The 13036-nt window shown below is 49.7% G+C and overlaps 1 protein-coding gene across 1 annotated transcript; it reads left to right on the forward strand.

Moving 5' to 3' along the window:
- The first annotated feature begins 1177 nt into the window (after nucleotides 1–1177).
- LOC122389465 lies at nucleotides 1178–9234 on the forward strand. The gene is made up of 10 exons (XM_043381569.1): nucleotides 1178–1384; nucleotides 2018–2098; nucleotides 2466–2616; nucleotides 3164–3285; nucleotides 4013–4285; nucleotides 4958–5307; nucleotides 5433–5611; nucleotides 6343–6599; nucleotides 7293–7430; nucleotides 8049–9234. Exons 3-9 carry the CDS (start codon nucleotides 2587–2589, stop codon nucleotides 7423–7425), a joined length of 1344 nt encoding a protein of 447 aa, XP_043237504.1. The 5' UTR covers nucleotides 1178–1384; nucleotides 2018–2098; nucleotides 2466–2586; the 3' UTR covers nucleotides 7426–7430; nucleotides 8049–9234.
- The last annotated feature ends 3802 nt before the right edge of the window (nucleotides 9235–13036 follow it).

Raw genomic sequence — 13036 nt, forward strand, 5'->3', positions numbered from 1 at the left:
CTAAAACCAAGCATCCAGTCGCTAACTGGACAGTGTCACGAACCTGCATCTTCGCTAATGCACACCCCGACACGGAATAAATAAGGATAAAAGCGAATATAAAGTCCCTAGAAGTAATCAATTTTCCCTTGTAAAAGAGCCGAAAGGCCGCTCACTGATAAACCAATCACGGAGAGCGGCCGTGGCCGTCCTTCGCGGGCTGTTTTCATTATACCGATTGAAACGCGTCGGAGTGCGCCCGTTTGTTTAAATGCCACTGTGGTTAGCAGTTAGCACCTGATGCAGACGAGCATTTTGAGAACCAGGCTGCGCGCATTACGCGACAAGTTACCCAAATGTGAGTTGGAAATAGCATGGCTCACACTTTGCAAATGTAAATGCATTTCATGACTAGGTTTGGCTTACTAATTACTAGCTGACTACTTGACTAGTAGATATTATCGACACATCCACGTAATTTACTTGTTATTCAGCATCCGACGACACTATAGAGAAATTAACTATCACGCAGCGACCTTTTTAAGACAAAGATAGCCTTAGAAGCACGTCCCTATAAGCACTAGTGAAGAGCTTGACTGTGAAGCTCGACTTCAAAGCCCTTCCAGGCAGCGTTACGATGTCTGCTCTATTCCACGGCGCTTTTATCCGCGCCTCGTTACCCAGTTACAGTCCGATCGTCTGACTATCCCCGCCAGACCTTGACCTTAGGTATGGATTCGTTAAACCGTCTCGCCGCCTGCTTACCTGGGAACTGTGAGGCTGGCAGCAATCAGCTGAGCTCCCTAACCGGGCGCCTTTCGCCGTCTGAAGACACGAGCTTCTCAGAGCCGATCGTAACGCCCTGTTCACTGTCTGCACGTACACCAACTGAATGGGCACTGTTTTGCACCTAGTTTGCACGAATCGGGTGATAACCCTGCACGGCGCCGCGCACTGGATGGCCTAAGAGCTGTCACTCAAACGCACTCGGTTCACGACTTCAGCCCACGGCGGGTCCGAGCCTGTATACAGTCGTATTCAGGGTCAGACTGCTCCTGTCTACAGCTCCCGTCCCGGCTCGTTCTCCGCCGTCCACAGTGCGCCCGGTCGGCCGGTCGGCGCACCACCGTCTACCGCGCGCCGGTCGCTGCAGTGCCGCCGCACCTCGCTCGCTCTCCGGGAGGGTGCGCCCCGGGCGCGTATTTTGAATTCACCATAGGGCTCAGCCATTCCTAGAGGAATTCTAGGCACCTTGGAAAAAAGCGAAATCGCGCTAGGGATTTCAGCCGATCTGGCAGCTCTTCCGATGCCACTGGCGCGCCTTTTAATCCAAAGCGCCTTTTTCGTGTCTCATGTTTGCTCGTTTATTGCGGAGGCCTATATATGCTTCAAGATGCTGGAAAAGGTTGGTGATTAATAAGTATTTCCATTTTAGGTGCATGTTCTTTGCAAGAAATACAGTTGTTGTTGCTGTTGTTGTGGGTTAGGGCGCAAGAAATACAGGTATATGTCAAGTTTAGGTCCTAACTATAACTGTGACGCTGTTGATACAAATCTATAACAGCAAAAAAATTATGTTTTAGGTTACGTTAGGTTGTAAGTTTTAGGTTGCATTGTAGGTTTGTAGGTAGTAGATTGGTAGGTTATAGGTGAAAAGGTAAGGTTAGTTCAGGTTTGATTATGTTTTTCTTTTAGTTACGAGACATATAAGTATCATTTTTGGATTCAGGATGTCAAATAATGGTCAGAAACACTAAATTCAAAATCAACTAATTTTGAAGCGGGGACCTCCATGTGTACCGGCCAAATAATGTAAGAATATGAAAAAATTATCCATGAAATCTGCTTAGGACTTAAACTTGACATTTACCCACATGGCTATAGGTATCACCAGCAGAATTATAATCTTTACATAATTTTTAAAAAATGCTGTAAGTGAAGATTATGAGTCGTGTAACCCTTGTTACTATATTGATATTAAATATTGAATAGGTACAAGTCCGCCACCAACTTTATGGAACATTCCTTCTTCCAACAGGATCACTTCCAAGTAATCTGGAAGGCTGATGCCAAGTACATCTTGTGCGAGAAGCTTGATATGATTCCTGACCTGGAACCGGTGAGCATCAAATATAGCAATTTGCTTATAGCAATAGCAATTGCTGATGATGGCAATTTCAATTTGCAGTAACACATATTATATGTAATTGGTTTGAGCCATGTTGCAATCATTTCATAAATGAAAACTTGCATTTTTAAAATGGAACTATCAACTTTCCCCACAGGCTTCAGTAACAAAGTTTTATCAATTGTGAATGACAATATTATTGGTATGAGTGGTGTGTGCGGTGATCTGTATTTGAATATAACGCGTCTTGTCACTAAGTATTTGTCATCTGCATTATAGCTGACTATTACGGTAATACGATCGTGCATTGGTCCCAGACAAGAATACCCCAGTGAGACCTTGCATTATTTCGTTTCAGGAGTTGATGGAGGGCACCACTGTGGCCTACCGATGTCCGTCCGGCGTCAAAGGAATCGGCCCTGCAGTGGATTCAGCTGTACCAAGAGGCCGCCAACATCACCCTGACGACGTACGACTCCATGTCGAATGGCCAAAGGGTGGTGTACTGGGTGAGAGCTTTAGTTTATGAAATACCAGTTTGGGCTCGCCGTGTAAAGCTCGGCAGGGGGGTACTTTTGCCCGAGCAATCGACCTGGGCCCGCTAATGGAAAATTCTGCTGGTGCAGAGCCTCCTGAGGGTTCAGCAAAGACCCGCCGTATGAAAGCCTGTCGGGGTCTACTGACAGAGGGCCCGGCGGCCTGGGCTCGCTGCATGAATCCCCAGCTTGATGCCGCGTACTGAGGACCAGTCATCCAGCCGTCATACCGGGTGTCTCGGAGGACTGGACGGGCACCTACCAGCGGGCCCGCTAGATTTCGGGAGGGTCAGCTGACCCCTTTGTCCCCCTGACTCCTCCCTGGCTGGGTGCGCCACTGCACCCAGTAACTTTTACTCTTTTATATCGCAGGAAGGTGCGGGTTAATGAAACACCATGTTCAGGGTCAGTAAAAAAGGTAACGTTTTTAAATCGAGAAACTTTCATCCTCATTTAAATGACGGACTAATGAGTGGCAATTGATTTCATCACTTTTGTTAATGTTGTCAATTTTTTTCAGGCCAGGCTTCGTTGTCACCACGACGTCCCAGAAAAGCCGAGTCGTCCGAGGAAAAACCAATCCGCCAAGGACACCGGGTGCCCCCTGCGCCTGAAAGTGACTGTCGCCAACATTCCAAAACGGCAAGTTTCTCACCGTCTTTTGTCATTGGCACCTTTTACCAGGGCTGCGGAGTCGACCCAACTTTAGCCAACTCCGACTCCGACTCCGGCCTCACAAAATCGACTCTGACTCCGACTCCGACCTATTAGTTCTGGAAAGCATTTATTTGGCCCTTTGGTTCACCGAACCAGTGCAGAGACGTGAACTTCGGGAGAAAAGAAAAGGTTGATCAAAATCGTAGGTCGATTTTGTTGTCTGACCACTTTGGATCATCGGGATAATTGCCATTTTGCTTTCACCAGACAACAATTTCACTTGATGGAAGGCGATTTTCGGACTACATGGCCGGAGTCGGTAAAATCTTATCGACTCTGGCCAAGAAAAAAGATCGACTCCGACTCCGACCAAAACTGTTGACTCCGACCGACTCCGACTCCGACTCCGCAGCCCTGCTTTTTACAAACGCCTTAGTTGATCAAACGATCAACCGCAATTGAAAAAACTACATATTTGATGAAGGAGTTCGCTGCCGAAAAGATTTCAAGTCGCTATCTTTCTTAGTTGTGCCAATCTTGGCTCAGAAAACTAAAAACGGTGATAATCCGAAACATTTCACCTCGCTCGTTCCTTGCCTCAAAAGGTTTCTTGCTGGTACCTTATAAAAGTGCGTGGAAGGAGCGGAATTTCTTCTGAATAACACCATCGTCTCGTGTTTTTTATATTTGTTGACGAATCCACCCTTTCCAGGAATAGGTCTACAGACCCATGCGCGGCTTACGAGCTACGGGTGACATGTAACAAGAAGCCCCACAACCACGCCGTGGACAACGCTGCCGCTCTGAGACATCGACGCGTCTCTGAGCTGACGAAGGCCCGGCTGATGGAGCTGTTCCAGCACCACCACTCGCCCTCCACGGCGCTGGAGACCCTGAAACTACAGCTTCAGGAGGAGCATGGGAGCGCCTACCCGTCGGTGGCCGCAGACCGAGCCATTGTCCCAGATAGGATGGCCGTCTACTAGTAAGTTTTTAACAGCTTGATGCAAAGCCACACTGCCACAAGTTAGCAAGTCTGTAGGGACAGTATCTGAAATTATTAGACTTTCCCTATAAAGTTACACATGATTCTCATATATGAGATGCAATTGATCGTTACACGGAGCAGAGATGATAGGGCTACTCAGAAAAGAAGGCCGCATGTCTGGGATATGTGGTTGCGATCCGAGACTGATCTGGCCATTGACAATTTTTGGGTCCCCTATTGCAATCTGCCTGCTTTCGTGTCACATCCAGTTCTACTGTTATCTATGAATTGTGTTGTGCTAAAAACTCGCAACATTTTACGCTGCGATAAATGCATTCTGGTTTAGTAAAAGCTATCGATAATCATATTACGTACGCCTATGTGTCAGGGTCATTTCCGTTTTCCTGCTATTCGTGAAAAACCTGAAAGGGAATGGCGTCTAGACGCCCCCCTTCCGGCCCAGCGCAGGTTAACATTATTTTCACATTGGATTTGTGTAATTCAATGCGCTGAGGGGTAAGCTATATTTTGATTAGGACGAATCAGGAACAAGTGGGACAGCTGAAGCTTAACCATAAGTACACTGTTATGCAATCGGTATTTTATCACAAAATGAAACTGACCACCACTTGCAGCTGGAAGTCAATTGACAATGCAATGTGTTTTCAGCCTGTACTACAAGCACTGTCGGGAGCGTTACCCAGCCTCGACCCAGGAGGAGACCATGGACCTCATCCGCCACATGAAGGACGTCCGCACGGCGGTCTCAGTCGAGGACGGCGAGACGGTGATCGCGGCGGTGACGCCGCTGATGGAGCGCGTCCACACGCTCCCCGACGCGGGAGAGGTGGTCTTCGTCGACGCCTCAGGAGGGATGGACCGGCACGGCCAGCGCGTCTTCCTGCTGATGTGCTGGAGCCCGGCCGGTGGTCTGCCTCTCGGTGTCATCGTCTCCACCTCGGAGACCGAGGCCGTGGTGGACAAAGCCTTCCGGCTGCTCGTCGGGATTTTACCAGACGGTACGATATACCTACATTTGCCATGAATTCCCATATCTGGCGGCTAAACTCTGAATTGTCCAGTCAGTTGTGCATTGGTGTATAAAATCCAATATCGTGTTTGACCGAGAATGCTTCTTTGACAGGCGCCTTTGGCGGGCGTGGAAGGCGCGGCCCTCTGTGCTTCATGACGGACGACTGTCAGGCCGAGCGGAACGCGCTGTCGGCGGTGTGGCCTGAGGCGCGGCTCCTGCTGTGCACGTTTCACGTGCTGCAGGCCGTCTGGCGATGGCTTCACAACGGCAAACATGGCATCGACAAGCAAGTGAGTAGTTTCTACTGGGAATGAATTTCCGTTCATTTTTGTCTAATTACCCCTTTTTGAGAAACACAGAGAGAGAGCGAGAGAGAGAGAGAGAGAGGGAGAGAGGGAGGCAGAGAAAGAGACAGAGACATAGAGAGAGGGAGGGAGAGAGAGAGAGAGAGAGAGAGAGAGAGAGAGAGAGAGAGAGAGAGAGAGAGAGAGAGAGAGAGAGAGAGAGAGAGAGAGAGAGAGAGAGAGAGAGAGAGAGAGAGAGAGAGAGAGAGAGAGAGAGAGAGAGAGAGAGAGAGAGAGAGAGAGAGAGAGAGAGAGAGAGAGAGAGAGAGAGAGAGAGAGAGAGAGAGAGAGAGAGAGAGAGAGAGAGAGAGAGAGAGAGAGAGAGGAGAGAGAGAGAGAGAGAGAGAGAGAGAGAGAGAGAGAGAGAGAGAGAGAGAGAGAGAGAGAGAGAGAGAGAGAGAGAGAGAGAGAGAGAGAGAGAGAGAGAGAGAGAGAGAGGCAGGCAGACAGCTGGGCAGAGGCAGGCATAGGCAGGCAGTCAGGCATAGACAGGCATAGGCTGGCAGTCAGGAATAGACATGCAGTGATACTGGTCTAAAAGCTGTAAAAGAACGTAAATGAGTTTGATTAATTTCATCTCAAACACCCCGTATATTTACATTTACCTTCACCCTTCACCCTGCACCCCTCCCGCCTCCCACACTCGGATACAAGTTAAATTGTGCATTTTCTTCCAGCACAGGCAGGCTATCATGGCACTAGCCAAACAGCTCGTGTACGCCAACAATGAGGCGGAGATAGCGACGACGATGGAGCTGGTGGCTACCGAGTGGGGCGAGCGCTACCCACTGCTGGACCAGTACCTGCAGGGTTTCGCTGCCCGCCGTCAAGAGTGGGCGCTGTGTCTCCGCACGGATGTCCCCACCCGGGGACACAACACGAACAACATCGTGGAGTCCGCCTTCAGAGTCCTCAAAGACTCTGTCCTCTACAGGTCAGTCTTTATTCATATGTTTCACCTAATTGCGGTTCAATAAATAAAACAGTTAACCTGGCGTTCATAGACAAACCTGTCTTTTAACTTAAGTTGATTGTAAAACTGTTTCGGTGACCGGAGGTATTGCGATAGATTCATTACTATTTTAAAATATTTCAAGTTGTAAGGTTGCCCAAAAGTGGCAAATGTTGAAGAAATGTCAAAGTTGCAGTTACAGACAAATTCCAATTAATAAAGACAAATAATTGGAAAAAAGCCAAAGCAGGGGAGTAGTTTTTCCTTTCAATATAGGTCGGAGGGCTGAGAGTGAGCCGGTAAAATGTTCTCGAAAACACCATCAAAATCCCTAGGACTGTGCAATTTTCCCCAGTGTCTGCCAAAGTTCAGAGCCTGAAGCCCCCGAAACGGAATTGGACCATACATCCCTTCGTCAAAGACGTTAATTACTAACTTGTGACTTTCATGGATTAACACCGATTAACTTGTGAATATCACGGTTTTACATTTCTGTTAACCCTACATGTGGAAGAAAAACATACTTTCGCATTTCGGGTAGGTTGTGAAATTGTTAGTTGTGCTTTTGGTTGCTCTTCTGAAAGCCTTATTGTGTCCATACGATGGCAGTCTACCGTTAATTATAGCTGCAAAGAAATTGTTGAAATATTCGCTTGACACGCGCTGTTTTTCCAGGACTCGGGCGTTCAACCTGCTGCAGCTGTTTGATTTCGTCACGGTCCAGCTCAGCAAGCACTACGCCAGGAGGGCGTGCGACGTGGCCAACGGCCGGCAGCGGGCGGCACCAGCCAAGAAACGGGCACTGTGACGCAGGTATTTTGCATGACACGAGAACTGATTAAGGTCACATAAGACAGCTCGTTTTCCAATGCTGGTCCCACCCGTACTGCCACATGGCTGTGCAAAGTGACCAATGCAATCGGCGCACCCCTAAGCACCAATAAACCACATGGCTGTGCATTCACACACAAGAGTCTGTCACTGTACCGCTGTGCCACTGTAGGGCCGCGTGGTGTTGGCGCTGTGTGCCACATCTCGTGACTCGTTTCGCGTTTTTTCTTGTTTCTTCTTTTTTCCCTTTGGGGGTCTGTTTTAAAAGGCCAAGCTGACAGTACTGGGGCGAATGAACAGGTTCGGATTTTCGTACAAGTAACCGTCCGTCAGTTTATGTTGTACAGTCTGTCTTAAAAGTCCGCGAAAAAGCAACGGTGGATCCATCAAGCCTGACCGAGGAAGGGCCTGCTCAATTTGAGTCATCAAAACAATTGATATTCTCGTCCATTCCCCAGGTCAATTGGTTCGGTGACTTTCAAAGTAAAGCAGGCCTTTCTTCAGTAAGGCTTGATGGATCCACCGTCACTTTGCGCGGTACTTTTAAGACAGACTGTACATACGAATTTTACAGGATTTTATGTGTTGCCCCTCCCACAGGTGACGGAGTTCACCTATCAGGTGAAGTCGCTGACGTCGGTCGGCATCACCTACCTGGTGGACCTGAACGTCGGCGCCTGCACCTGCAGGATGAACCGGCGGACTGGCGGCTGCAAACACCTCCGAGCCGTGCGGCAGCAGACTGGCGCTGTGCCGGAGGCGACGGCGACAAAGGAGACGCGGAGGGCCTTGATGGACATCGCCATGGGGACCAGCCAGCAGCTGCCAGGCAACTGGTTCGACCCTCTGGTCGCCGAGCCGTCCACCTCGTCACCTCCTGGCCCCACGCCCGCCAGCGCCCCGGGAGTCGCGCAGCCCCAGCCGTCGCCGAGTCCCGAGGAGTACGACGACGACGCAATGGACTTCGAGGACCCCGCCGCTGCGGCGGCGGCTGTCAGTGGAGCTGAGCAGCGACGCTCAGATGACCGGACGCGCCAAACCATGGCGTTCATCCAGGAGTGGGCAGCCTTCATGTGCGAGGCAGTCGTCCAGGACGACACCTGGGAGAGGGCTGCCGCTGCCTTCCAGCAGAGGTGGGGCCAGCTGCCCACTGCTGGCCGCCAGTCCGCTCTGCACCAGTTTGGGGGTGCGCAGGGCTGCCGGCGGAACGCCACCCAGATTCCGGTCCAGCCGACCAGCACTGCCCGTCGCACCAGCACCAACGTGCGGGGGCGCGCTCGCTGGCCCGCTGGACGGCCGTGCCGCTCCGCGCGCACCGGGGAGCACGGCTACGTGGCAGCCTCCGCCAGGCGGTCGGCGGCGCCCCACAGCCTGGCCACCTGTGTTGACCAGAACCGCCCCCTGGGGCGCTGAGTGGTAGAGGTGAAGTGGGGGAGACCGGGGTAAGTTGGTGCCAGGGGGGGGGGGGGTAAGTTGGGACGGAAGGGATATTTCCAATACTTCTCGACAGTTGGCGTTCAAACTTATTTTGTACATGCACAGTAACGCCGTCTGTTTGTCAACGTGGTGTCGGCGCGTGCTGAGGTAAGTACTGTTAATAATCGCTACAAATGTGTTTCAGGTACCAAAAGTGATTTTCTTGCTGTGAAAATATTCTCTTCTAGTGTCGTCGTGTGTGCCTTTTTGTTTGCCGCAGGAGTACTGCAAACGTTTGTGTTTTGTCGTTAATGCCCGCATGGATTAGCGATGATTGTTCATGTGAAACATGAATAAAAATGTGTTTAGATAAACTGTTTTTCCTAGTGTACCAACTTGCCTTAGGCCCTGGCCCAACTGACCCCCCGCCGCGGGGTAAGTTGGGACATTGGAGGATGGCCGCTTTGATCAGATATGACACCAAGACGATGCTACCATCTCTCTTATATTAAGTCTTCTTTAAAAGATAAAGAAATCAGATCTCAGTTAATAGCCAACAAATAATGATGTATAGTTATACCGAAGTTATGACGCTTCAAGCAATAACTGGCTCAACTAGCGTTAGCGGAATGACGCAAAATTAGCAGGTGACCAGTGACCACTCCCAGTTCGCTAATATGTTTGCATCATTAACATACCTTCCACTATAAGCACGGTTTCTCAATCTTAACATAAAATATAACATCTTTTTTCATGTAATTTGCATCTCTAATATACCCCAGTCAAACTTGCATCACTAATGTAGTGGGGGACTTCTTGGGACGAATTAGTTTCTAGGGACTTACACATTTATGCTCATTTCCCCACATTTGTCGCCAGGGGGAGAATTCCCCAGAATTTTCCGCTAGGAGTGGCTGAGCCCTATGGTGAATTCAAAATACGCGCCCCGGGCGTCGCCTGCAGGTGGACTGGCGGCGCCGGTCCGACCCGGTCCGGCCCGGCCCGCCGACCGTCCGACCGACCGGCCACGCGTCCCCGCATCGATTCGACGGGCCCGTCTAACGATATCAGCCAGATTGGGCAGCCAGAGGACAGCATGGCACAACAACGAGTAGCGCCTAACTGCCGGCCGGCCGCTCGGCGACTGTCGGGTCAGTCGGGACGGCCGGCGGGGGAGGGAACGGGCCAAAGTCGTCCGAGAGCGCCAGGTCACCGGGTCCGCCGCTGAAAGGGTCACCACAGGGCGACGGGTCGGGATGGCCGGGACGTTAGAGCGCCCTGGGGCATCAGTCCGAGTGATATGGTCGTAAGTGGGAACCGTCGGCCGCCGGCCGACCGGCGGCCTCGTGCGGCCCGGTCACCGGATGGAATTGGGCCGACCGGCGACATCATGAATTTATATTGTCAAATTCACATTTGAGATGGAGACAAGCTGTCGATGTGTGCGGAACCTTGTCGATTACGACCCGAATAAGTCACCAAAACGTGCAGCGGCTGGATTCGCGGGCTGACTCAGAAATGAAGCGATGATTTAACGACTTTTTAGAGACATATCAACCTACTGTAACGACTTGCTACGTTAAACGTGATGAGAAATATGTAGTTAGTAAATAGACATCCATCACAATGAAAAATAAGCTAATCACTAACTTAATTATTCAATATTGGAGTGTTTCAAATGATACCACCTACGTAATGGTAAAAATGAAATTTGGGATTAAAGGGACCCTCCCACCTCAACATTAGATTTGAGTTGAGATAGCCAAAATGGGGTCCCTGGCTCACAATTACCGGTTTCGGCACTCACAACATCGAGAAATGCCTTAAATCGGAAATATCGAATTTCAAAATTGCAGCATTTTGATTCAGAGGGGCTAATGCATAGGAATACCCCTCTGAATGTGTGACGTCAGCGCAGATATCTAACGATTTTTAAATGTTTGACTAAAACGTTTTGTAGCACGCGGTGGTATATGCTGCTTTGCGCGCAACAAATGCCGCACTTTCAAATAAAGTCGCTGGGAACAGCGGAGATCCCAAAAAGTAAACAAAAGTAAAAGTCTAATATCTTGAAAACCGGTGAATATTTTTCGATGAAATTTGGTAGATATTTGTTTTTGCTCTTTCTGAACCTAGCGACATCACTTTTATGCCAATTCATTAACTTTTTTGAAGGTGGGAGGGTCCCTTTAATTCGACCCTGTGAATCGCTCAACCGAAACGTGGCGGGTTTTAGTGTCGTCAATGCGTCTATTTACATGACAACATTCGAGCTAAGTTTATTTCTTAACGAATGAGTGATGTCATGTAGGTAACTATAGGCGTCACTAAGGTCGCTTCTCAGACAATCGGGGTTTTTCGTCAATAACTGCCAATCACATTGAATCAGCGAATCGAGAAAGGAGCAATCAGCTCAGAATCGAAATGACTGTTGTATGAACTCCCTCGACCGATTTCGCGACCAGAGGCCTCTTGCACCAAAATCCTCTAGTGCAACTGGGATGCAAAATTCAAAAAAAAATTGCACCAACGCTCGGATTATTTTGCATCGTATGCCCAGTCCGAGTCTCAAATGTAACAATTAATGTGCAAAATTTAGCAAGCACATGTAGCATCATTATGTATTGGGCTATTGCAAACAAATTTACCACCGTTAGATTATCTTATTCTGAAACCGGTTTTTCGATTTTACCTAGCTAGGTAGTTTGGTGCAAGAGGCCTCAGAGCAGCCTTGACCTTCCCCTGATCCAATGCCAACACAATAAGAGTTGACTCTTCGGAAACAGAAAGTAGGTATGTTAGATTAGGTATATCATTCGAGCGGATCAGCATGATAAACACAATGGTGTCGAAATTGCAGCTCTGTGACTATATCTAAAATCTATGGTGAAATTATTTATCCTCCAAAAAAAAAACGAACCCCTGCCTTGACGCCTATGACCTGACGTCAGAGTTTATCGGTTCAACTTCATTCCTTTCTTGGCCTATTAAATTTTGTATTTGTTTGCAACGCATTGCAGCGGAAAACGATTGAGCTGGCTGGGACGTAGGGGAAAGAGCTTTGGCGAGATAGAGAAAGGAAGAGGTGTGGAAATAATGAGAGAGAAGTTAGCGCAGAGCGATGGGGTGATAGCGGGCCATCAGGTCTCATTATTGGATCCATTTCGCAGCGCCGACTGGGCCGTCTGCCCGGCGGCGGCGGAGCGGTCTGCAGGGCGTCCATGGAGCCCAGAGCAGATCCTCTCCGCCGCGAGCTGGCTCAATGAAATCGTTTCCAAAGCGGGCTCAACACATGCTGAAATGGCGCCGCCATCTGCTGAACATATGTGCCTGGCTGCGGATGGATTTATCGGCGGTCCGCGATGGTATAGGGTCAGCGGGGTGCGCGGCTCTGCTCGGCTGACGGTGAAGGCCGGGGCAGAGGAGAGCGTCCCTCCCGGGGCAGAGGAGAGCGTCCCTCCCGAGGCAGAGGAGAGTGTCCCTCCCGGGGCAGATGAGAGCGTCCCTCCCGGGGCAGATGAGAGCGTCCCTCCCGGGGCAGAGGAGAGCGTCCCTCCCAGGGCGGAGGGGTAGGTGGGACGTGTGTAGAGGGCCGTCTTTGTAGGATAAAGGAATCGCTGGGACGAAGGACAGCATCTACTGCTGTGCATGTCTGACGGTGGTTGGTCGAGGTGGATGTCGTTCGCTAAAACATAATGGATTAGGTGGTTGATGAGATTCAAACCAGACGAAAAAGAATTCTTTCTTCTGTCTAGCGCCTTGGTCCTACTAAAGGAACAATGAGTCAAAAGAGACCGAACATGTTAGCGACTGAACAGGTGAATGTCGTCGATAGCTCTCAGGTGTCTACTTCTCTTGCTTCGGGTAGGTAGATGTGCCGAGCTCGAGAAACTAGCCAGTCGCCCGACCTTCAGATTTGGCTTAGCGAGGGATTCGCTCCCACGTTGCAGATGCACCACATTATTATCACATCCAACTCGAAATCTAGACTAATGTGAACGTCTGTATGCCATTAGGGGTGTAAAGAAAATTGCGTAGTCGACCTTCATAACTAAATGAGCCCCATAGTGGGCGGAAAATGTGCTTCAATTTACACTCCATGATAAACTGCTCGATATGGTAATAGCATTGTGAAAAGTAGCCCCAAGGGGAGCATTCACCTACTTATTAGC

The sequence above is a fragment of the Amphibalanus amphitrite genome, unplaced genomic scaffold (assembly GCF_019059575.1).
Source record: "Amphibalanus amphitrite isolate SeventyFive unplaced genomic scaffold, NRLGWU_Aamphi_draft 000019F_arrow, whole genome shotgun sequence".
Lineage (NCBI taxonomy): Eukaryota > Metazoa > Arthropoda > Thecostraca > Balanomorpha > Balanidae > Amphibalanus > Amphibalanus amphitrite.

Coding starts and splice junctions, on each gene's coding strand:
- LOC122389465 (XM_043381569.1), top strand. CDS start 2,587: ATGTCGAATGGCCAAAGGGTGGTGTACTGG. Junction 3,286..4,012: donor GTCGCCAACATTCCAAAACG/GCAAGTTTCTCA, acceptor CACCCTTTCCAG/GAATAGGTCTACAGACCCAT. Junction 5,308..5,432: donor CGTCGGGATTTTACCAGACG/GTACGATATACC, acceptor CTTCTTTGACAG/GCGCCTTTGGCGGGCGTGGA.